The sequence below is a fragment of the Ochotona curzoniae genome, unplaced genomic scaffold, assembly GCF_017591425.1.
Source record: "Ochotona curzoniae isolate NIBS_2020 unplaced genomic scaffold, NIBS_Ocur_1.0 contig_2692, whole genome shotgun sequence".
Taxonomy (NCBI): domain Eukaryota; kingdom Metazoa; phylum Chordata; class Mammalia; order Lagomorpha; family Ochotonidae; genus Ochotona; species Ochotona curzoniae.
In genome coordinates, this window is record NW_024465556.1 from 22,140,790 (window position 1) to 22,161,806 (window position 21,017).

Below are 21,017 nucleotides of genomic sequence, written 5' to 3' on the forward strand. Positions count from 1 at the left end.
GATCTGCCAACTTCTGTCCTCCCACTGCCTCAGGAGCCTTGCCATAGCCCTGCTTGGGAGAGGACAAGGAAGAAGCCCTCACTCAGCCTCGAAAGAAACAGAAGCTGAACAGGGATGCTGCAGAGAGCAAAAAACATGGGGCTGCTGTGGTAACGAGGGTTCCCAAGCATGTGGGCCCACTTCCCAGCACTGAACTCTCTGCAGCTCTGTTGCTGCTGTAAGCTGGGGCCACTCCTTGGAGGTCTGCCACGGAGGCCACACAGCCAGTGTCATCATGTTACCCTCCCAAAGCAGCTGCAAGAGCTCGGTTCCCAGCTGTAGAGAAGGCAACGGGAGCACATACATTCACACTCATACCTTCACAGACTCCTGTGCCTCTGGCTCACCATCTATTATGTTTAGAAATCCTCCACACAGGGCCGATGCCATGGTTCAACTGGCTTATTCTCCACCTTCAAACACTGGTATCCTATATGGGCACTGGTTCATGTCGTGGCTGCTCCACTTCCCATCCAGCTCCCTGCTTGTAGCCTGAGAAAGCAGTAGAGGATGGCACAAAGCCTTGGGATTCTGCAACTGCATGGGAGATCCAAAGGAAGCTCTTGGTTCCCAGCTTCAGATCAGCTCTTCTCTGGCCATTGCCACTAAGAAAGTAAACCAGTGGATGGAAGACCTTCCTCTCCTTCTCCTTCTCTCTGTAACTCTGTCTTTCTAGTAAAAATAAATAACTCTTTAAAAGAAAAGTGAAGGGAAGAGAAAAAAAATCAGTTACACTGGGTGGGGGGGCACTCTTACATTTTCCAAGTCTTCCTTCTCCAGAAAGCCTTCCTGAACTGCCAGCCAGGGTGCCTGTCCTGGTGTGTCTGAATGTCATCTGCCTGCTTAGCAATGCTGGTTGTTGGGACAGGTGGCTGTTAGAACAGGGCATACAAAGCTACTCAGAAAGCACTGGGCACCATCCTCTCCTCCTGCCCTACCCATGACCTAGGCCACACTGTAAGATGCTGTTGTGAATGACTGTGTGGACATGAGGGGCTGCTGCAGGAAGGCCTTGAGGACCAACTTGGAGAACCTGCATGAGGGGGACTCTTGCTGACTGCTTGTACTAAAACCAGGGATGCTGGGCCAGGGGCAGAGGACAGGCTCCAGTGGGGCTGCTCCCATCACCCAGGGGTCTAGGTCCAGGGGGCACAAGCCACACAGACCATCCAGGGAACTTGGGCGAGTGCAGATCTGGGGAGGGTCCAAGATGGAGCTGTTTTCACTTGCCCCAGGAGACACCCTGTGAGGGACATGGCTGTTCTGAGCTGAGTGCCACAAGCACATCTAGCATCCTGCTCTCCCCACTCCACAATGGTCCTGGAAGGACCTGGTTCCACCCAGCCCCGCCCCCACACCTCCCACATCTGGAGGAGAATATGACAGAGGTCTTGGAAGTTTCCAGAATTCCAGTCTTGTTACATATAGAAAAGAAAAGCAGTGCCACACTATAAAAGAGCAAGTTGGAAAATATGAACAATAATGGGAGCAGAAATCACGCATCATCACGCCTGCCACTGAGAACAGCTGCTAACCTTTCTCCCTGGGTGTGAAAGTCATGGCCAGCAGTGAGTCAGGGGCCAATCCCTAGGGGCCTGGGCCTCGGAGCCACACCCAGCCATGGAGATGTGGTCAATGAGCCACAACGGGTGGAGGTTGGGGGCTGCTCCCAACACCCTGCTGGCCTCCTTCCAGAGAGAGGGAGGCAGGGAGAGAGAGAGAGAGAGAGAGAGAGAGAGAGAGAGAGAGATGCCCAGCTCCAGAGTGCCACAGCCTCTTGCCCAGTCCTCTCCTGGGGGCACACAGGCGAGGGGGGAGCGTTGGCAGGGGGGCTGCCAAGGCCCTGCTCCTCCTGCTAGCCAGGGCTGAGGAGGCAGAGGTGGGGTCTTGGGGAAGAGTGTGCACGTGTGCATTCCTGGCCTGGAGCCCGCATTCCTTCCTTGTGAATGTGAGGAGCCTGCTGGCCCATCTTGCCCCACAGGAAGATGGCTGCAGAGCCTGGAAGGGCCGGCAGCTCTTGGTGGTAGTGGTGGGGAAGCGATGCTGGGGTGCAGGAGTACCTGCCCATAGAATGCTGAGCAACCAGCACAGGCCCAAGTGGGGGCCTCTGCCTGCTGTGCATGAGTGAGGAAATCAACAGGTAAAGTGCCACTCTTCCTGTCTGCCTTCCCGCCTCCCCTGCCAGGCTGACTGCCTTACCTGGGGGCAGTCCTTGATGTAGTGTCCTTTGTTGAAACACAGGTGGCACAGGTAGTTGGGAGGGGGCCGCTTGCTGGGCTTGCGGGCCTCCGAGGTGAGGTTCAGGTCTGAGAAGTGCTCGGTGAGGGAGCTGAGGCCGTCGGCGATGTTGTTGAGGGAGCCGTAGGGCGAGGCGCTCTTGTACACACTGCTGCTCAGCGCCTGGGGAGGGAGAGAGGAGGCACACATACACACACACAGTCATTTGCAGCCACAGTCTGAGCAAAGGTGGGGGTGGGGGTATCCTCAGCCCTTCACCCCACCCTACACACCCAACACCCACAAGTTTTCATGGCACCTTTGGCTGTCTCCTCCAGGAGCCAGTGTGCAAATCCCACCTCTAGCAGTGTGTCCATGGTCCTGTCTGTAAAATGGAAATAACCTTAGCTCCCCAGTTGCTGGGAGGCCAAAATGAGGACAGGAGTCGGGACCTGCTCAGCATAAGATGATGATGATGATGACGACTGTCATAATTATTACTACTTGTCCTTAACACACTACCTTGAGGCCAGTGAGTACAGTTAGAAAGTCACCTGGCAGGCCTAGGGCCCCTAAGCTAGCTGAGGGAGGGATCTGAGGCAAGTGGCTGCTGACTCAGTTTCCTCACATGGCCAGAAAGAGGCCCTGCAGTGAGTGTCCATGGCACAAAGTTATGCTGTCTGATTGGGGACCACCTCGGGTCACCGTCTGAGCCCACAGGAGCTGGAGGAGTGGCCTTGTTACCCTCCCTACCATGACAGGAACCAGACAACTCGCCGAGATGCGGCCCAGGCCCCGTCCTAGTATACACAGCCTCTATTTATAGGCGTCCCGGGCTCCGGGCCTCCCGGTGCACTGGAATTCAATGAAGGTGGGGCTGTGGCCACAGGCTCCCCTGTCTGGGGCCAAGGCCAAGCCTGGAGAGAGGGAGGCAGCTTCCCCAGGAGGAACAGTGCCAGGCCCGTGTAGGGGGCATCTCCTGGCCTCAGTTCAACTGCCCCAAAGGGCCAACTGACGGGGTTCAGCTCTACTCTGTGGTATGTGTGTGTGGAAGGGTTCTTGGCTGAACGAAGGGGAGCTGAGCATTGCTCAGTGTAGGAAGAGGAGGGAGGGGGCTGAGAGCTCCTTCTGGGGTGGGGTGGGAACTCAGACACCCTTCTGTACTCTTCCCATAGGCATCCTCAGCCTGTGCCCCCTGTGGTTTCTCTGTTTAGGGGTCTGCCATTCCCTTTTGTCATCCTCAGACACCTTGCAGTGTGATCCTGGCCCAGCCATTTCGCTCTCTGGACCTCTGTTATTGCACACAGGGACTGGGTGGGTCACAAAAACCATTCCACACCAGCAGTTGCACCATGAAAGCCAGGGTCGGTAGAGGACACCATGCGAACCTCCAGGCTCAGCCTGCAGGGGACTCCAGCTCTTAATGAACCCCAGATGGGGGAGGTCCCCCAGAAAGGGGCAGAGTCACCCAGTCCTGGAGGTGTAGGAGCCAGCAGCTGGCCTTACAGGCTTGGGGGTGTTACATAGGGATGAGCTCTTGTGATGGCAGCTGCTGCGGACCCCATATCTTTGGGTCTCTTCTCCAGCATGGGAAACTTTGCATATTCAAATAGCTGGCCCTCACCACAACCCTGTGAATCACTGTCCCCATTTCACATGCAGACCCATGTGTCCCCAGCTTGATTGGAAGAACCTGCAACAAACACAGTTTCCTGGGCCCCTATCTCAGCTCTACCCAAAGCAGCCACCTGGGACAGAGAGGGTCAGGAATCTGCATTCTTTGGTAAAACAGCCATAGTACATGTGTCCAGTGGTGGTAAATTGGCTTTGTACTGCAGCCACCAACACCAACCATGAGAACTTTATCATCTTCCAAAATCTGAAAGTCAGTGCTCACCCAACATGATTGCCAGGCACCCACCACCACCACTATACACACACACACACACCACCATTCAACTACAGCCAGCCTGGCTCTGTGTGGCCCTGGGAGTCCCTGGACTACCCAGGCAAGGAAACCCAACCCTACTTACACCCCCGCAACTGGGGGTCAGGGTCAGGGAAATGGAGAGGCCATGGGCCCAGCCTCACAGAGAGAAGTTCATCCAAACAAGAAACTTGAAGATCCCAGGGGGGTGACTCAGCTCCGTGACTAGGAACTGCGATTTCACAAAGAACAGCCTTCTTACTTTCTTTTTTTTCCCTCTCTCTTGCAAGTCCACGGGAATGGAGGCTGTTTTGGCAGTAGATTGTCAAGAGGAAGGGGAAGTTTTGTGGTGCCAGAAAGTGCACTAATTACACCCTGAAAAGCGTCTCCCCCGCCTTGTGGCCACACTCCCCTGCCCACGGATGGCTCTTGGGCATCCTGGGGGCTGCCAAAGGCCCTGAACAGCCTGCCGTTCAGGTTTCTCCATGCTCCATGCCCCATGTCCCATTGCTGCTGCAGAAGGCTCAGAGCCAAGCCCCTGCCCATGGACAGCTCCATGGTCAGAAAAATACAAAAGCCAGAGCTGCCCCAAACCCCATCCCTGGACCAATCCCCTTTACCTCCAGCGCCCTGCAGCCTGTTCCAGTCAATTGCTCCAGTTCCCTGCTCCCAGCCCCACATCAAAACAAATACTACCTGGTAGCTAAAAGGGCAGAAGCGTGTGGGTCAGTTTACCAACCATCCCTCCCAGGTCACAGGTGGAGAGACTGAGGCCCAGCTCTTCAGGGCACCCAGCCAGGCTCAAGGGCCAGGAGTCCCGCTTCCCCCGCAGCAAGGGGTGGGTGGGGCCGCAAGCCATTTCCTGCTGGCAGCTGTGCTTGAGCTCAGGCCATGGAGGTGAAAGGCGAAATGGTCTCCCAGCTGTTTGCATGGTCTGGAGACACGGGACAGGCAGAGGTCAGGACACACAGAGCTCTGTCCCCTCTGGCAGGGAGCTGGGGCCTGGCTGCTTGGCTTTCCTATCTCTAAAATTAAGAGAACAAATGTGGGCGTTCCTACAGTCTGGCCTTCACAAATGCTCCAGGTACCCACAGCCCAGCCCCAGGAACCAAGAGCATTTCATCAATGCAGGCAGGGCCTCTGCTCCCACCACCTGCAGCTGGAGGGCGGGGCTGGCATCCAGGCCTTCCTCCCTCCCAACTCTGGACCTGCCTGGCTGCTCCTGGGGAGTCCCCATGGGGTGAATGAGCTCCTTGCTCTCCAGTTCTACACTTGGGACTCCATCTCTCTATGTTTATCCAAACCCTCTTCAAGACTAGGCTCCTGAGCTCCTGGAACTAGTACCATCCCCTACTCCTGACTCCAAGGAATGGCACAAAAATGCGAAGGCAGGTGCTCCTAAGCTAGGACTCCCTGACACTTCAGCAAGCAGCAGGGACCCCAACAACTTGGCTGCAGTCACTGCTGCTCATGTCTGTGATGACCTTGGGCATGGACAGTTGCTGGTGGGCCAGGGGCCCGATCCTCCTGGATAAGCAAGGTGACAGCTGTAAACTGTCACCCTGGATCTGGCTGCCCTGGGCCCTGGCAGGAAGTAAAAGCCTCTGGACATAGAGGCCATCTTTCCTTCCTCCCCGCCCAGTGATCCCCACCACTAGCAGAAAGCACTGGATCCTCAAGCCACATCTGGGGGACCAAATGTTCCCCTGACGCCCATTGCTGGAATTTCTCCAAACTTCCTCAATGACTCTGGGCAAAGCTCAGAAGGAAGAGCTGACAGCGATGGTGTATTTGGATTGTGCTGTGGGTTACACTTCGGGAGATGGGAGATCCTCTCCCTTTCTTAGCTCCCGTATTCTTGGCAAGAACTTTCTGGGCACAGGCACTATATCTCCCCGAATGATGGAGCTATAAGCTGAGGCTCAGAGAGGCTGAGAAAGCTGCCCAACGTACCACCAGCACTTGGCTGAGCAGCAATTCACACCCAGATCTGACTGTCTCTTGTATCACAGCCCCAATAGAGCCTGTACAGTTTGGCATCCCTCTTACTGGAAGGGAACCCAGGGGAAGCTACCAGAGTGACATCATACATTAACCCCCTGAGCTCTGGTAAGGTGAGGCACCAGCTGCTTAGAGCTGTGCCTGGGGACAGTGGTTCCACCAAGGAACATGGAGAGCGGACCCCAGAACAGGTGGCCAAGTCAGGCTTCCCTTCCCACCATGCACCTCACCCCAGTCCAGGATAGCCAGAGGGTGCAACAGGGGAAGGGATACAGGGACTGAGAAAAGTCCAGAAGAAAAAGAGACTCCTACAGATGGGGCAGAACCACATCAGGGAGCAGGGACAGCAGCAACATGCACAGGTAAGGGCATGGCAGTGAGTGAGACCTTTGAGAAGACAGCAGCAACCTGGGCAGGGTGGCCAGACAGGTTCAGTCCCTAGGAAGCCTGGCCAGAGCAGGTGCTGAGTCCTGGAGAAGGAATTTCCTGATTCTGGACCCAGCTCTGTGTAGCTCCGGGGTCCTTATCCCCCCCCCTCGCCCCCCACAAAGTCACCACCCCCACTGCAATGTGCATACACATGAGAAAAGAATCCATATACATCACACATGGCCCCAGGCCTTCTCCTGAGGGGTCTGCACTTGCACCTTCAGGGCCTATCTAGAGATCAGCACACACACGCCTCAGGTACACAAATGCAAGTGGACGTGACTAGGCTCAGGGAGAGAAAGGAGGCAACTGTGGGCAAAGAAGTGGGTTGACGGGAAACAAAGCTGCCCTTGGCATGAAGCTGCCCTGGGACATGCTGGGCTACAGGTTCTGTACCCATTTCCCAGAACACTGGGCCAGGAAGGTATGGTGCCAGCCAGGACAGGGCAGCATGTAAATCACATATTCCTACACATACCCCAGAAATCAAGATGTCTAAATTAATTAGTTCACATTCTCTTGGGAGGAAGGAGACAAAAAGAGGACAGCTCAAGGGGTTAAGGAAACAGACAGGGGCCACAGGCCAAAACAGAGAAGACCAAGGGGCTCCCTTCCCCATTCGCCTGCTAGGAGCATCACAGCCACACATCCTCTGCCCATCTAGCACTGAGAGCAGGGTATCTTTCACGGCCACAATCTAAGTAAGCTGAGAATTGAAGCTGAGAATTCCAGGACCACAAACAACCTTAACATTCAGCCAGCCTGGGCTATCACTGAGGCTTGGCCTCCAGGGGCTCTGATCCAGGAATCCACTGGTGGCAAGGGTATCCACAGTTCCCCAAAAGTCATAAGGCACCTGGGAGTGTTGTGCAGGAACTCTAGTTGTCCTGGAATTCTTCAAGGGGTCATCGCCAAAGAAGGTGAAGGATCAGGAGCACGTTGAAGCCTCCATTGGGGTGGGAGGAGGGATATTTCAACTCAGATAATCCGTCCTTCCATCTGTCTGCCTGCCTGTCTGTACATTCATCCACTAAACATTCAGTGTGCAGCTCCTGTGCCCTGGCATCGGCTGAGCATAAGATGCCAGCATGGTTCCACGGGAAGAGACTGAATTTCCATGACTGTCAGAATGCTGACAACTGAAGTCTTGAGACACACATGGGCATGGCAAGACCTAGTGTCAGGACACACTTCCCCTGATGCCTGTCACAGCCACAGGACAGGGGTCTGCTCCCCTGACAGCTGGAACAAGTCCTTCTTAAAAGAAGCATCTTTATGTCACAGAGGAGTGGCTGGAATCTGTCCAGAGCACAAGGGCAGGGAATGGCATTTTAGGGAGAAGTCATAGCAAGTGTAGACATGTAAAGGAATGGGGAGGCTTGGTGCTATCAGAAGCTGCAAGTAGACAGATGGTCAGGGGAGGACTGAATGAGCCATCAAACACCACCTGATACACACAGAGAACTGATCACGTGGGTGAGACCCAGGCTGGCTTCCTGGGTCTGCCCCCGACTGAGCAAATGCATCACCTTCACCAGGAATAACCTGAGTCTCCCTGTCTGGTGCAGAGGGTTCCTACACTTGGGATGTGATGTGGCAACAAAAGCACCACAATGCATCCAGCGTCTACCTCTTAGGCTTCTCCCACACCAGGCCAGCCAAAGCAGGGACATGTCAGAAATCCAGTGTCCACGACCAAAGTTCTCCACTCCTCAAAAGTTCTGAGCATGGACAAAATGCCATAGGCACTGAGGCTTGCTAAGGTGCCCCTGGTTCCTGCCCACCCTGTTCTCAGGCCCAGGGCACAACGCAAGGGAGAGCTGAGATGAGGACTAACTGCAGAGCAGGTTCCAGGGGAAACTTGATAGCCGGGACACAGTTCTTCATCTAACTCTGCCACTGACCTGCGGGGAACCTTGTGGGGCCTCTGTTTTCTCATCTGTAAGGTCGGTACCCTAAGGAAAGAGATGTCCAGACCACAGCACCCCCTAATAAGAGCAAGTGACTGCTGTCCAAGGGTCCTCCTCTAAGTGCTGTCTCTGACACAAATTATCTGTGTTCTCTGTACCACATGAGGTGAGCCCCCCACCCACATGGCCATTTTTCCTTCATGGAGGGAAGGTCAGGCTGCCTTGGCCAACGGCCTCTCAAAGAGTGGTCCTTCCTTCAGGCTGCCCAGCAGTTGCCTTGGAGGGATGGGCAGGGGGAATCTTCCCAAGTTCCAGGCTGGGCAGGATGGGCCATTCCTCACAAGGCCCAGGGCCATCCTGCCCTCACCCTCTACCCCAAACACACAGCCCACCCCAACCCAGGCACCAAACAAAGGCTCCTGGGGGCGTGGCACGGTAGACTAGCAGCTAAAGTCCTCGCCTTGCACGTGCTGAGATCCCATATGGGCACCAGTTCTAATCCCGATGGTCCTGCTTCCCATCTAGCTCCCTGTTAGTGGCCTGGGAAAGCAGTCAAGGATGGCCCAGAGCCTTGGGACCCTGCACCCGCATGGGAGACCAGAAGAGGCTCCAGGTTCCTGGCTTCAGAATGGTACAGCACCAGTAGTTGCAGCCGCTTGGGGAGTGAATCAATGGATGGAAGATCTTTCTGTCTCTCCTCTCTGTAAGTCTGCCTTTCCAATTAAAATTAATGAATAAATGAATAAATCTTTTACATTTTTTTTTCAAATTGAAAAAAAAAAGGCTGCTGGGAGCCAGCTTCAGAGACAGAATCCCACTTTCAGGCTCCACCAGGCCAACAGCCGCCTTGGACAGAGGCTCTGTCTTAGCCACCTGCAGTGCTAAGACACTATTTCACCCACACCTTTAGGCTCACAGAGGGAGACACATGCAGCCCCAGGCCTGGAGGCTCACATAGGGTGCTCTCCATGAAACTCCGTGGACACTTTCACTGCCATCTTGCAGTCTCTAAGCAGCAAAGAGGAGGGGGTCTTCGGTGCCACAGTACATGGTGCCCGGTCCAGAGAGGGCACCTGTGTCACCAGCTCTCACCAAGAGCTTCCTAAAGGCAGGAGGTGCCCACTAAGGGACGTGGCTGCTTTGGGATGCAGTCCCCCACGGGCCTGGAGATTCTTGGGAGGACACTAGCAGGTGGCCAATAGCAAAGTCACTCTGGTCAAAAAGCTTAGTGGATTTGGTAGTGCAGGCCTTCTCAGAGCCTTTACAGGGCCAGCAATCTCCAGGGCAGGATTTGGCACTTCCCAAATGTTATTTGGCTCCTAACACTCACAAAGTAGGGGCCACACTTTCCTGTAACTTCTACCCCCAGGGAAGGGGGAGAAAAATGACTGAAGAGCTCCCTGGAGAGGAGTTGGGAGAGGGCTTGGATGAGGCAGGGGGCTGCACACCCATCTTGAGGGGCCCAAGGGGTGGTGCTGAGAGAAGCAGGAATTCCACTTTCCCAGAGGTGGAATCCCATAGTCCCTGCACTGCTGCGAATTTAAATTCCAAACAAAACTTGGCAGGGAAGACCCCATGCACGCCAACCCCTGTCTCCACACCCCCATCCCACTCCTCAGAGCTGTGTTCCTTGAGTACCTGGAGGGGAGGGAGGGAGGGAGAGAGAGAGAGAGAAAGAGAGAGACCTCAGCCAGTGCCTCAGGAATCTCTGGGCAAAGAGGTACAGCAGCTGCCCCAGATCTAATTCTGAAACTGAGCTTCTAGCTTCCAGATACATCAACCTTGCAAGCAACTGTACAAAGTGCCAAGGCCTGCTTTCAGGTCACCTCCTGGCACTTGCTGTGGCACTTGTACGTGAACTCTAGCACCTCCCTCTTTGTTCCCAGGATTGGCATGCCACTCAGAGCTCTCTGGCTGAGCTTCAACGTTGAGAGCTGAGGTTCCAGGGGGGTACAATGGGCTTCTGTGCCCCCATGTCCTCACTGCTCCTCACCCACCCCCCACCCCTCATCCCAGCTGCATTCATGGGGTTTTGCTATTGTGGTGGGTGCAGGAGGGGGTGGGCTCTTGGCACAGGGGCTGGCGCAGACGGGCCATGGTCAGTGGTCAGCATGCAAGTCACATCCGCAGGCACTGCCACCAGGCCTACCAGGCCTTGCACAGAATGGCGACTGACGCTCCTGGGCCCCTGGGGTTCCCCCTGACCCTGCCATGAAGAGTCCCCTGCAGCCCACAGACGGTTGGGCTTCCTCTCCAACCAGCCCCCTTTGTGGTGTTGAGGTGGGGGTATTTTTCTTGTCTTCTCAGCCAGTTGCTATTTGGAGCCATATTAGGTCAATGGCTAAGCCCTTGGGCGCAGGAAAGGCCCGTCCCCAGGAGCACAGCTGGGGCTCTGAGAGGGTTTAGGATGGGTGGGTGGAGAGGGGTGAGGGAATGAGCATAAATGAGACACAGCCTTCCAGAAGTCAGCAGGCACGACTCTCGAGCTCCTGGCCTGTGCATATCAGAGCAGCTCCTTTGTCTTCCCAAGCCCACCCCCACCTCTGATCCCTGGCTTGTCTGCAGGCACACTCCCAACACATTTCCCTGAGATGGCAGGAATAGAGTTTAGATGGGTAAACTGAGGTTCAAACAGGGACCAGCAACTCCCCAAAGTCAGGCCTGTAGGTATTTTCCCACCTTGTCCTAGGGACTGACTTCTCTACTTCTCCCACACTGCACCTTTTTGTGGGGAAACTGAGGCAGGCCACAACAGAGCCACAGGAGGTGAGGCTTCCTGAGTCCCAGCTAGAATCCTGGACACCAGGAACATCCAATGAGAGCACAATATCCTATGCCCACAGGGGCCTCATTAGGGCCCATGCGCCTCAGGCCCAGCCAGGACACACACACACACACACACACACACACACACACACACAGGTGGGAGCAGAGAGACACTTGCAGGGGCTCAGAGAGTCATGATTGTCTCCTGCCTGGATGAGGGGCTCCCACAGTTGCCCTCCTCCTAGTCACCCACACCTTCCCTACCAAACTGCCTAGTCTGTCTTCCTTTCCACAGCCCCACTGCCTGCCTGCCCCCACTGCCTGTCTGCTATGGGCCGTGCCTCCCCCAGGGCGTGCACAGAACTCAACAAATGTTTGCTGAGAGAATAAACAACTGAGACAAACCAGATACCCAAGCAACTCCCCACATGGGGAGGGGTCGGGAGAGGGGAGAGCCTCCCAAGCAACAGTCACCTGCAGCAAGCTCCTTGGAAAGGCGGCAAAAATCTCTTACAAGAAACAAAGTTGCCAGGCCAGGAAACAGAGAGAGAGAGAGAGAGAGAGAGAGAGAGAGCCCTTCACTCTTTACAAAGAGCTCTGACACACACAGGCCTGGCACCCAAGCTGCCTCTCCAGACTCATCCTCCCTCCACTCCACCCACTTCTACCAGCACGGGTCAACAGGTCAGCCCTGGAAGTAAGGTCCTGAGCTAGCATGTCCCATGCTCATATCCAACCCCCCACCCCAGGAAACAGGGGCCAAGCAGATGCCATCTATGAGCCCTCTGCCTCCCACTCTCATCTACTGTGCACCCTGGCAGCCGTAGGGCTCCTCCCGCCACCCAGTCAGAACTCACAGTCCTCATGTGTCCAGGCCAGCGGCCTCCACCCCTGTACTTTCACAGGGAGAGCTGCCCACCACAAGTGGAGACAGTGAGGGCCAAGGCTGGGTGTTTGTTATTCCCAAATCAGACAGGAGAAAGTGCCAGCCCATGAGGAGGAGGCAGCAGCAAGAGGAGGGCACCTGGGCAAGGTCTGGATAAGACCCCTCAGGGACAGAGTTGGGAGGTCAGCCATCTGTGTATTTATCTAGCTGGGAAGAAGGCCGTGAGCAGCCACTTTGTAACCGAATCCACCAAAGGGCCAGACTTTGCAACACAAGCGGTGCAGGTTTCTTAGGCAGGAGGCAGCTGGGGCAGCTGGAACCTCTCCCCTCTATCTTGCTTGTCCCCCTCCCAAGAGCTCAAGAGGATTTCCCTTTCATTTCCTTCCAGGCTAGGAGGGCAGGGGACAGCCCAGTCTGCTGGGTCAAGCCCCCCAGAAACCACTTCCTATGTTGGCTGGGGGAGGGCCAGCAACTGGAGGATATATCTGGGGTCCCAGGGTGGGAAGTGCAGGCACCATGCCCAGTCACTGTTCTCCGAGGACCTGAGGACCACCGAGGTTGGAGGAGAAAAGAATGGAGGCCATCCTTGCTCCTCCCTCCATGGAATCAGCCAGGAGGGGACAGGGCTGGGCGTGGGAAGGACGCTGGGAAGGGGAGCTCCCCGCCCTGGCCGCACCCGGCTGTTTGGAGAGACTCCGGAGACACTCGCCCACAACCCTCCTTCCCAACCCTCCGACACCGCGCCCTCAGCCCCCCTACGATCAGAACGCGTCGGGCCAAGAGGGCCCTGCCCGAGGTCTGAACTACTCCGGGTCGGGCTCAGCTCGGCCAGGAGGTGACGCGCTCCCGGCGCCCCGAGGACCTCGGCGGCGTTTGGCAAAGCTGAACGGAGCCAAGCCCAGCCGGGCCAGGCCTGGCAATGCGAAGTCGGCAGGGGACCGGGCCAGGAAGAACCGGGAAGCTAGAATGTGGCCCAGAGCAGCTAGATGCGGGACCAGAGGAGTGGTGGAGTTGGGGCGCGCAGGGCACCCACCTCTCCGCGCTGCAGCTGGAAGAAGCTGTTGAGATAGCTGGAGTGCAGGGGCGAGCCCAGCTGCTCCGGGCGACCCTTGCCGAAGGCCAGCTCCGGGGGTGCGGCGCCGGCGGGAGGCTCGGGCCGGAAGGCATCGAAGGCACTGGCTTGGTGCGTGTCCTGCAGCGACAGGTAGACCCAGTTGAGCAGCTGGGCCGGCTGGTACACCGAGGCGGTGCTTGTGTCGATGGCCGACAGCAGGCTCATTTTGCTGCGGCGGGGCCGGCCCCTCCCCGGCCGCCCGCTCGCGCCCCCCGCCCTCCAGCGGAGGGGCGGGCACCGGGGAGCCTGCGCCCACTGCCAGCCGCCGGGGGCCCGACGGCGATCGCCCTGCGCCCCGCCGCTGCCCGCCGCCGCCGCCGCCGCCTCCCCCCGACTGCAGCCGGGCGCGCGCGGGCGGAGGAAGGAGGCAGCGAAAGTTGGGCAGGAAACTTTGGGCCCCGCCCCGCCGCGCCGCCCGCCTCGTCCCGCCCCGCGATCCGCTATCTGCCTCGGCGCTGACCCCTTCGGTGGCCGCCCCGGGGGCGGGGTCCACGGAGGTCCCGCCCTGCCCGGCTCCCCGTCCTCCACCTCCATTGGCTGTTCCATGGAAGGGGGCTGGTCGGTGGGGGGAGAGCGGTGCTCATCTGCATGTGTACTGGGCGGTGTGGCCACGCCCGTGGGCGGTCCCCTCGCCAGCCCTGCTTCGCTCCCCGCCCGGTGCACCCGGACCCCCAGAGCTTGCGGCGAGCTCGGTACCTTTCAGGCCCCATCAATCTCGCCTCGCTCGCTTCGCCTGCCCTCCTTCCCCACGACCTCCTCGGCCCCTCTCTAGAGCTGGCGTCTCCGGGCGCTCCCGTCTTTCTTTCTGTCCCGCCGACCGAATCTGCGTTTTCGCCCGCGACCCTCGTAGGCACTCGCGCGTCCCGCTCCCTCCCCTCGCTATCTCCCTAGGACCCTCCCCCTCCCACTAATTCCTTCCAGCTGCAGAATCGCTTCGCGGCCCGGCTGCGCCCAGGGGGGCCGGGTTCCTGTCCCGGGAAGGACACCCGCCCCCTTCCCTCCACCCCCTCTCCCTTCTCCTATTTCTCCTGAGGGCCCCGCCTCGCTTCTCGCCCCTCTTCCCCTGGCTCCGACCCCAGCCCCAGCCCTTCTCCAGTGCAGTTGGAACCCCATTCCCAAGCCAGGGTACCCGGGAGAGGCGGCTGTCACCCAACAACTCGGAAACAACCCGGCTAGGTAGGTTAGATCAGCGTGGGGGAGCCCTGGCCCGAGAGCCCCGCTAACAGCGGGGAGCTAAGCATGGTCTCCGAGAGAACTGAGCAGCAGGGCCCGGTGGCGCGGTGCCTACCCAAGCAGCATTGACTACCGGGCAGGGACACCAGGTTCGCCTCTCCCACCAACTCCAGCTTGCCCCATCCCCCAAGCCACCTGCCCCTTGGGTTCGAAGTTCCAGACCCGCCACTTTTGCAGCCGAGTGATCTCTGAGTGGCTCTCGCCTCTGCGGGGAAGGCCACTTCCCGCTGTGGGAGAGAAGCTTACCTGTGGTCCTGTCCCCGAGGTGTTTGAGGGCTGGTCCAGGTGCTTTAAGAAGCTCTGGACTCTGAGCTTGCGAGGCCAGGCATCTAAGCACATCAGGGAGCTCCTGAACCAGAAGAGCCCTCTTAGAGGACCAGGTGCTGCCCGTTCCCACTGGCCTAGTGCCCTTCCCATCTCCATGTTACCTGAGAAAACAATTTGCAATAGTCAATACAAAGTTTATACCGACCATAAAAATATCTGTATGCATTGAGGGCACAACTGTATCATAGGAGTACCTTTTATGCTTTTTAAAAAAATATATTTATTTAATATTTATCTATTTATGTTGAAAAATTCAGATTTATAGTGAGAAGGAGAGAGAGAAAGAAAGATTATCTGTCCACTGGTTCACTCCCAAAGTGGCCACAATAGCTACAGCTGAGCCAATCCAAAGCCAGGAACTTCTTCCAGGTCTCCCATGTGGGTGCAGGGTGCCAAAAGCTTGGGCCATCTCATCTGCTTTCCCAGGCCACAAGCAGGGAGCTGGATGGGAAGTGGAGCAGCTGGGACATGAACACTGATGCCCATATGGGATCACAGCACATGCAAGACATGGATTTAACCTCTCGGCTATCACACTGGACCCTATGCTTTTTTTTTTCTTTAAGATTTATTTATTTCATATTTGAAAGGCAGATGTGGAGAGAGAGAAGAATCTTCTATCCTCTGGTTATTCCTCAAATGGCTGCAATTTCTGGAGCAGGGCTGGGCTAGACTCTGAAGCCAGGAGCCTGAAGCTTTATCTAGGTCTCTCATGTTGGATGCAGAGGCCCAAGAGTTTGGGTCATCAGCTCCCTTCCCAGGCACACTAGCAGGGAACTGGATCAGAAGGTGGAGCAGACAGAACTTGAATTAGTGTCCCTATGGGATGTCATCATCACAGTCAGAGGCTTAAGTCCCCAGTATCCTCTATGGTTTTAAGCAGTGTTAAACCAATCTGCTTCAAGAGAAGGGAGTTGTCTGTTGAGAATAAATGTGTCATAACTGAACTGTGAGAGGCTGAGAGACCCACAGAGAACAATGGAGCCAGGGACAGAACACACTCGAAGCTTCTGATTCAAGTTCCCCCATGCCAGGGTCAGAGTGAACTTAGGAGCCAGCAACCCAATCCAGATCCCCCACACGGGCAGCAGAGACAACCACCTGAGCTGTCAGTGCTGCCACTCAAGGCGCACCCTGTTAGGGAGCTGGAGTTAGAGACCAAACCAAGCAGGCAATCCTGATTTCCTAACCACCAGGCTCAACACCTGCCCATGGCAAAACCCAGACTTCATGTGTGCCAGGCTGCCGCTGGCCTTGAGCTTCCAAAGGACAGGCTGGACTGAGACCTTCCCTGGATCTCAAAGCTCAAAGCTGCTGAACAGAGAGCGATATCTTCCACTCACAAGTACACAGCTGGGCTGCCCAGAGGAGGCTTAGCACAGTCAGTTGCAGCCCAGAGCTTCCTGTCTCTGCTCCCACTCACCTTCCAGATGAAGGTAACCTCATGCTGTTGCAGTGCCGACATTTGCCCCCTAGTGTGGGTTTCAAAAGCAAATAGGACACTGGGTTAATGTAATCACTAGATGGCAAGGTCGAGCCCAGAACCAAGAACTTTTACGGGTCTCAGCTGCAGACAAAGGGTCTGATACCTGCTTAGGTCCTGCCCAGACCTTCAGAGTAATTTGATGCTGTGAGGGTGTGTGTCGTCACTGGTGACCCCGTAGATGACCTCTGCCACTCATGCCCATACCCGCGTAGTTCCTACATCTCACTTGTAGATAGATAGTAGATGATCAGGACTAGCTGCTGGTCAGTGAATGGTTGGGGAGATGGAAGGACAAGTGGGCAGATTACATTCCCCTTGGAAGTCTATATATTAACCTTAGAAATCTAAATGGGTTTGTTTGTTTAGTTTGTACTTTTCCCCTCTGCTTGCTTGCAGCACACCTGATCCATACATGGACTCTGTACTCATAAGGTGATCAATAAATGTGAACAGCTGATAGGCAGTTTGGATAGCAGCTCAATGACCTGAAGTCACCCTTCAGCAGGCCACTGGGGGTGTGGGTACCAAAAGACTCTGAGATAACACCTGTTATGAGATAGGCACAGGGGAATTATTGGTGTGGGTGACCAGACGGATATCAGGCCAGAAGCTTAGGTCAGGCCTAATTTTGTGCTCCCTCCTCTGATGTGTACACATAAGAAAGCTTGCACTTAAAACATGAGACATGCTAGCCCAGGCCCTCACTTCAAAGACAGGAGGCCCCATGGCCCAGGAAAAGGAGGAACAAAGATTTGCTGGGGTCACTATGGAAGCCAGATAGGGATGCCACCTGCTTTTGATCTACCACCATGCCCTTCCTTGGCCAATCTGCCAGTCTCTTGGTGAGGCAACTCTAGCCACGTGTAGTATTCTCAGAACAGCATATAAGACATGGCCCTGTCCCTTCCCTGTCTGGTGACTCCAGCAACCCCATGATCTCCAATATAGGATAATGGAGAAAAGAAATTTGGCCAAGTCTGGGCCCTCTCTGTCAACTTCAGATTTCCCAGTGATCAAACAGGAATGGTGATTCCATCCTCAGGAGCCTCTGTGATAGTGACTTAGCAAGGTCAGGTCAGGATAGGGAGGAAGGTGGTTTCCTGGCCATCAATAAGCAGCTTTGCATGCGTGTGTGTGTATGTAGGGGGCAGGGTGGTAGAAGTGGCCTTGATCATTTTAATCATACTCCATAACGGGCAGCACTGAGCCCAGAGAAGCAGCAGGGCTGTGTGACGGAATGAAGGTGCAGATGGAATTGCCACTCCACTCACCTCTTAGCCTTCCCTTCCTACTTAGAAGCTTTCCTTGGCTGGATAAACATTCAAACATCCAAAAGTTGTAATATTCAAAGTCTTTGTGGCCCTTCCCCCAACCCCTGGCCTCACCATCTAATAAACTGACCTTTCCTTACACCTGCAAGGCCTTCTGGCCTCCGTGCCTTTGCACATGTTGTTTCCACTACCAGGAAGAGCCTCCTCTTTCAGTCTTTCTGTAAGTGTTTTCTCACCCTCTAAGGCTCAGATGCAACAATTACTTTCTCCAAGAAGACTTCGTGCACAAACTCCACTGCCCTCCCACCCCCATCAGCCCTCTAAACCCTTGTTTATGCTTGACCACAGGCTGTGTGTCTGGTACTAGGACATTTGTGTCCTCCCATTCTGCCTGGCACCATCCCTAAGCTCCCCTGGAGCTGTCTAACCCAGCCTCGGATCAGATCAAGGCCCCCTATTTACTTAAGGAATGAATAGATAAACTCAGAATGCTCTTGTGGTTTGCAGACACAGATGCGGGAGACTATTGTAATGATCTGGAACATTCCAAGATTGCAGGGGCTGCAGCAGAGACAATGAGCCTCATGGAGCACCCATGGCCTCCTGTCATGGTTTGAATGTGTTCCCCCCAAACTTCAGGGATAGGACACTTAGCTCACAATACATCTGTGCTCAGAGGTAGGTAGATTAAGAGACAAAGAAAGGAGTTGAGTCCTTGTCTCAGGAGTAGATTACTTTTTTAAGATTTATTTTTATTGCAAAGTCAAATCAAAGAGAGAAGGAGAGACAGAAAGATCCTCCATCTGCTGGTTCACTCCCAAAGTGACCACAATGGCCGCAGCTGAGCCAATTCACAGCTAGGAACCAAAGCCAGAAGCTTCTTGTGGATCTCCCAAGCAGGCACATGGCTCCAAGGCTTTGGGCCATCCTCAACTGCTTTCCCAGGCCACAAGCAGGGAGAAGGAAAGGAAGTGGAACAGCTGGGACACAAACTGGTGCCCAAATGAGATCTTGGCACATGCAAGGAAAGACTTTAGCCACTAGGTTTATCATTCCAGGCCCTCAGGAGTGGATTTATTAGTGGGAGAATAAATTACTTCCTGCCAATGTGATGATGCTTTCTAGAAAAGCTCACATCTTCCTAGGTGGGCAGTGTGCTCCCAGGACCTAACCCTAAACCTAGCTTTTCTAGAAAGACTAGTCTGCATTGTGGGAGGGAGTTAATTCACTCACTGGATGAATTACCAGGAGGACTGCTTACAAGGAGCAGTCCTGATGCTTCCTCTCTTGAGCACATGCCCACTTATACTTTCTACTCCCCCACCATGCTGCAATGCAGCACATGACTGAGAAATTGTCCCGGCCATCATACTACCTGATATGGTTTATCTACCCCAAAGTTTCTGTGTACTAGAAGCTTGGTCGCCTTGTGTGGTATGGAATGGTGGGACTTTTAAGAGGCGGAACTAGTGGAAGGTAGTTGGGTCGGGGTGAATCCATCATTATGAGTGGATGAATGCTCTCTTGTGGAAGTGGGTCTTAGCTCAAGGGGTTGGGCTAGTTCTCATGAGAGCAGGTCATTGCAAAACAAGGCCACTCATGCCCTCGGTCCCTTCTGCATGCAATGATGTCACTCTTCCCTTTGTACCATCCTGTGACACAGCCAGAGAGCCCTCACCAGGACATAGATGCTACCCTGTTTCTGACCCTCCAGCCACCAACACTGTAGGCCAAATAAGCCTCTTTACTATATCAGTTACCACCTCAGGTATTTTGTTAGTGCCTTTCCTAACACCACTAAATCCCAGCTTTCTCCAGCAAAGTACCCCCACCTGCCCAGGATCCTGTCTGGATACACTGTCTCACCCCAGCAGAGTCACAGTTTCCCCACCGTTCCTGGTCTGGTCCTTGTGACTGATCTTGGGTTTAATCAGCTTTGGGATGTGGCTTGTGGGAGAAGCATTGATAAAAAGGGGGTTGAGGGTCAAAGGTCGGGGAGGGATGGCCTCAGCTTGTCTCCCATAGGAGTTGCATTTGTCTGCAGCTCAGAAGGGGGACCTGATTTGGGATCCTTCACTCTACTTGACTATGCCAAGGAGAGGATCCTCAAGCTCTCTATTGCTCACCATTCCCAGAAAGCCTTGGTATTTCAGACATGGAATGGATGTAATGATAGAGTGAGCAGTCTTGGGTTTGTTCAGGACGTTGGAAATTGGAGTTGGAGCCTGGAATCTTATCCTGTGTCCCAAAGCTGTAGAGCTGTATTTACTCGTCAGGATTCCCTAAACAGTAGCAACTATTCAGTCAACACTTGCGCTGTATTGTTACCAGTCATGGCAGATGCGCGGGGCACAAAGAGGATGCACACAACTGTGGTGCAAAGAATGTGCTGTTCTCCATAAGGAACTTGGACATCTGAAGATCTCACTCTCTGCAGGGCATCCCAGACCCCATCTCCTACAGATACCAAGCATAATTTGAAGTGGTAGGGGGCCCATGCTGTGGCTGGTCTCCCAGAATTGGGGCTGAGAAATGGGGAGCCTCCAAAGAGTATTAAAGGAAGGAAAGGCATGGTTAATATGTGCTCCTGGCTACAGAGTGGAGCTTGGGCTGGATGGGGAGGACCTAGTGAGCAGGACACTGGAGGGTAGTGATCCAGTCATCAGGAATTCACCAAGCACCTGCTTTCTGCAAGCACTGTGCAGGGCCTGGAGATCAACAGTCAACCCAATTCTCACCAACCTATGCCCTCAATAACTCCCATTTTGCTAGAGGGATCCATTCAATTAGTAATTCAAATAAATAGAAGGAGAAACATGTGAAGTAGGGATAGAGGAGGAGAAAAGTCCACAGTCATTATTTTAGATGAGGAAGCCATGGTCTTCTCTGAGGGGCTGGCAAGTGAAGATCCGAATGAGATGAAGGAGTAAAGCTGTGGGACAAAGTGCATTCCAGCCAGACAATCAGTAAGTTCAAAGGTGTTGGGGTGTCCTGGGACTCCAAGGGGGTGTGTCTACAAGCCATGGAGATGTATGAACTGAGGGGCTGGCTTAGGAGAGTAAAGAAGAGATTTGGTGCCAGCTTTGTGGCACAGTTAAGTCACCATTTACAATCCTGGCATCCCACGTGGGAGCGATGCTGAGCCCCAGCTGCTCTGCGGCCAATCTGTACCCTTGCTAATGTCCCTGGGAAGTAGCAGGTGTGGGCTCAAGCACTTGGGCCTCTGTCATCCACCTGAGAGGCCTGAATGGAGTTCCTGGCTCCTGGCAACATCCCGACCCAGCCAGAACTGGTATAGCTATTTGGGAAATGAACCAACAGATGAAAGATTTCTTTCTTTCTTCTCCTTACACATACACATATAAATATATTATATCTATTTATAATTATAATTATAATGTATATATTTAT

General features: G+C 54.7%; 1 protein-coding gene across 1 annotated transcript in view; it reads right to left on the reverse strand.

Annotated features, from left to right (window-relative positions):
- The window catches only part of ZCCHC24 (zinc finger CCHC-type containing 24), a 49,980-nt gene extending 36,439 nt beyond the window's left edge, over positions 1-13,541 (reverse strand). Inside the window, exons 1-2 of the mRNA XM_040976031.1 lie at positions 13,209-13,541; positions 2,239-2,439 (exon numbers count right to left, since the gene is read on the reverse strand). Coding sequence (XP_040831965.1) covers positions 2,239-2,439; positions 13,209-13,454 — 447 coding nt within the window. The 5' untranslated portion in view covers positions 13,455-13,541. The remainder of the gene's footprint in view (positions 1-2,238; positions 2,440-13,208) is intronic.
- Between the last annotated feature and the right edge of the window lie 7,476 nt (positions 13,542-21,017).